At 43.6% G+C, this 3,158-nt stretch overlaps 1 protein-coding gene across 1 annotated transcript; it reads right to left on the reverse strand.

Annotated features, from left to right (window-relative positions):
* Positions 1–384: 384 nt before the first annotated feature.
* Positions 385–2,799, reverse strand: RPL8 (ribosomal protein L8; the record flags this gene model as incomplete). Its single annotated transcript, XM_009580509.1, has 4 exons — positions 385–580; positions 865–980; positions 2,000–2,218; positions 2,658–2,799. Coding segments are annotated over 4 exons (636 nt in total), but the record flags the coding sequence as incomplete, so codon positions are not given.
* Positions 2,800–3,158: the final 359 nt, after the last annotated feature.

Raw genomic sequence — 3,158 nt, forward strand, 5'->3', positions numbered from 1 at the left:
AGATAAAAATGGAAAACAATTACGTTAGAGTCTATGAACTTAGAAAACTGAGCACCCTTTAACCATTTCAGCTAGATTCATAGGTTAAACCAGGTAACAAAGGGATTACGTGATCAGTCTGTAGTGCTTTGTCAGGCCTAAGCAACCCCATGACTAGGCCAGTGTAAGCATCACACCTGGGCACAACAGCATCTACACCAGGTGTTATTCCAGCCTGTCGTACCAGCTTACAGACTGAAAGTGCTGGCTGAAAGAACTCCTGCTCTTGAAGGCAGGGGAAAAAACCCCTCATCTCCACTCAGAACTTCCCCTGTTGAAGTTGAGTATTACCCCTGTTTCAGCCACACTTTAGCAACAGATAACTTGAACTTCACACAAGCTACATTTCAAAAATTTATTCTGTAAACTCCAGACTGGGCCTTTAGTTCTCCTTTTCCTGCACAGTCTTTGTTCCACGCAGTCTACCCGTACGACGGGCAGCAATGAGACCAACTTTGCGCCCAGCAGGAGCATCTCTCCTGATGGTTGAAGGCTTGCCAATGTGCTGATGGTTACCACCACCAAAGGGATGTTCTACAGGCTGTGGAAAAGGAAAGCAAGTCGTCAATATAATTAACAACAGAAATGAGTAATGATGTTTAACAGCAATAAACTGATTTAAGAGAACAAAAAATTTAACTGCTTCATTTTTCATACAGTGCAGTAACTACCCAGTGCTGCTAACTACCCCAATTAAATGTGCAATTTCAGGGCAGTCTGTGAAGCTTTCTTTCCAGATACATGCCAGACTCCTCCTTGTATCAAACAAATCCTTTCTAAACCATAAAAAAGGAAAGCAAAACCACTAATTGAACATAGACTCACATTCATGGCCACACCACGGACACGCGGCCAGCAGTTCCTCTTCGCCTTGTATTTGTGATAGGCACGGCCAGCCTTCAGGATGGGCTTGTCAATACGACCTCCACCAGCAACAATTCCTGAAAAAAATTGCAGGAATGATAACACGCAAATGTAACAGACGAGTGCAAAAGAAAGCGTTTAAGGACAAGACTAATTCCTAATAATATTCGAGTTTCTAAGAATAAGCTTCTAAAGACCAATCTCAAGCAATCACAACTGTGTATTCAAACTAGTATTTTCCAGCCAACACTAACAGTGAGATGAGACTCAAGCTACTAGCCACACATTAAGTGGTCTGCAAGGGGACACAGACTTTAATCACCGTTTTTCAATCCATTCACACAGGATTGAGTTTAGCACTTTCTAAAGCACCACCAGTTTTATTGCTAAAATTTCTTGGGTAACGTTAACGATAGTTTTTCAACTAAAAAAAGTATGAATTGAAAGAGCTCCAAGGACTTTCAAGTCCTTTGAGGTTTAATACCTAGTTATTTCATCACTTATTTAGTCAATTAGAGTAACGGACCACAGATTACTCACTTTGGTGTCTTCTATTCGGAGGCAGGCAAGTTGTCACTTGCTGACTACGTACAGCAGCCATCTCAGCTGTCAGTCAAGTGTACAACAAACCTGGTAAAACCTCTGCTTCTTGACAATGGTATTTTCATTCCCTGTCAGACCTTCCAGAATGCTTCACCAACTGACGACATCTACAGCGGCTAAGCACTACCCTACAGGCTGTCGCTCTATCAAAAGCAGGAAACCATCAGCGCCATTTTCTGCAGAAGCTCTTCCCCAAGGACTGCAGATTTCACAGGCTGAGTGATTTCATTATAGCTTAAGGACAACCAGCATCTACTTTTCTTGGAGATAGGTCAAACTATCTCCAAGTTTAAGTTCCCATTACCAGAAGTAATGCAGGCATAATACACAAGTTAGGCACCTGTGCACAGACTGTACCTGTGCATAATCCTGGGCCCAGCCTGTAAATTATGCTATTTTCTAGACAGTATTGGGAACTGGGGCCCTGTTTGAAAGCTTGCTTAGCAGTATGTAAACTTAGTGACAAGACTAGTTCATAGTTGTCATGCCTTACCAACAACAGCTCTGTTTGCAGAAGAAATCACTTTCTTGGAGCCAGAAGGCAGCTTCACTCTGGTTTTCTTTGTTTCAGGGTTATGAGAGATGACAGTGGCGTAGTTTCCAGAAGCACGGGCCAGCTTTCCACGGTCACCAGGTTTCTCCTCGAGGCAGCACACGATGGTGCCTTCCGGCATGGTGCCAACGGGTAGAACATTGCCAATGTTCAGCTGAGCTGCAAAGAGCAATCCGAGCACCAAGAGCGTCATTCAGGCTCCTGTACTTGAATTACAATTCTATTTAACGTGGGCCTCTGTGCATAGAAAGGCACCGCATGAATGCTTCAGGAGCAACAGGCAGGGGCACTTTTTATTGTTTGACTCGAAACGCTAGTTTCACATTCAATGTAACAGAAAGGCAGGCAAAATGGGACTCTAGATAGAACAATCCAAACACTTGACAAGAACTGCGGTTAGTCTTGTTAATCAAAACACGCTGCGTGAGGAGACCGCAATCTCCAAGAAGGAAATCTAGGTTTGCTTGAAGCTACTGGAAGCTACTGCTTTGTGGTGGCTTGCAACCGCACTTAAACATCCTGAACTTCACGTATTCAGACGACATCTGCTTTAGCCTTCTGAAACTGCCCAGACAACGCATGTTCCATCTTAACTCACCTTTCTTGCCGCAGTAAACAAACTGACCGGTATGAATACCCTCAGCAGCAATGAACAGCTCGGTTCTTTTCTTAAACCTGTATGGGTCACGGAAGGCAATCTTGGCGAGGGGAGCGCCTCGGCCAGGATCATGAATGATGTCCTGTTGGAACCGAGATGTGCATTAGAACAGGATACAGCATTTGCCACGGGTTCTGCAGAAATCAAAGAACTAGAAAAACTGGAGATGACTACTACTGAGATAATTCTCACTAGGATCCCCCTTTCTCAGAGGGATGTCCATTTCTCCTGACATGAATGAGCTGAAGATTCACATTTGCAAGAGCAAAACCTCATGTATCTGTATCGCAAAATGACGACTCTGGTTAAGTGTGCTGCTTAAAACTAATCATGTCTGAACTGTTTTATTCCTGACATTCTGCAGATATCAGATCTCTCCATACTAAGAAATTCACTCTCACTAGGTGCCCAATTATCTTTGGGCAGAGACAAAGTTGGACA

Source organism: Fulmarus glacialis, unplaced genomic scaffold (genome assembly GCF_000690835.1).
Source record: "Fulmarus glacialis isolate BGI_N327 unplaced genomic scaffold, ASM69083v1 scaffold2866, whole genome shotgun sequence".
Taxonomy (NCBI): Eukaryota; Metazoa; Chordata; class Aves; order Procellariiformes; family Procellariidae; genus Fulmarus; species Fulmarus glacialis.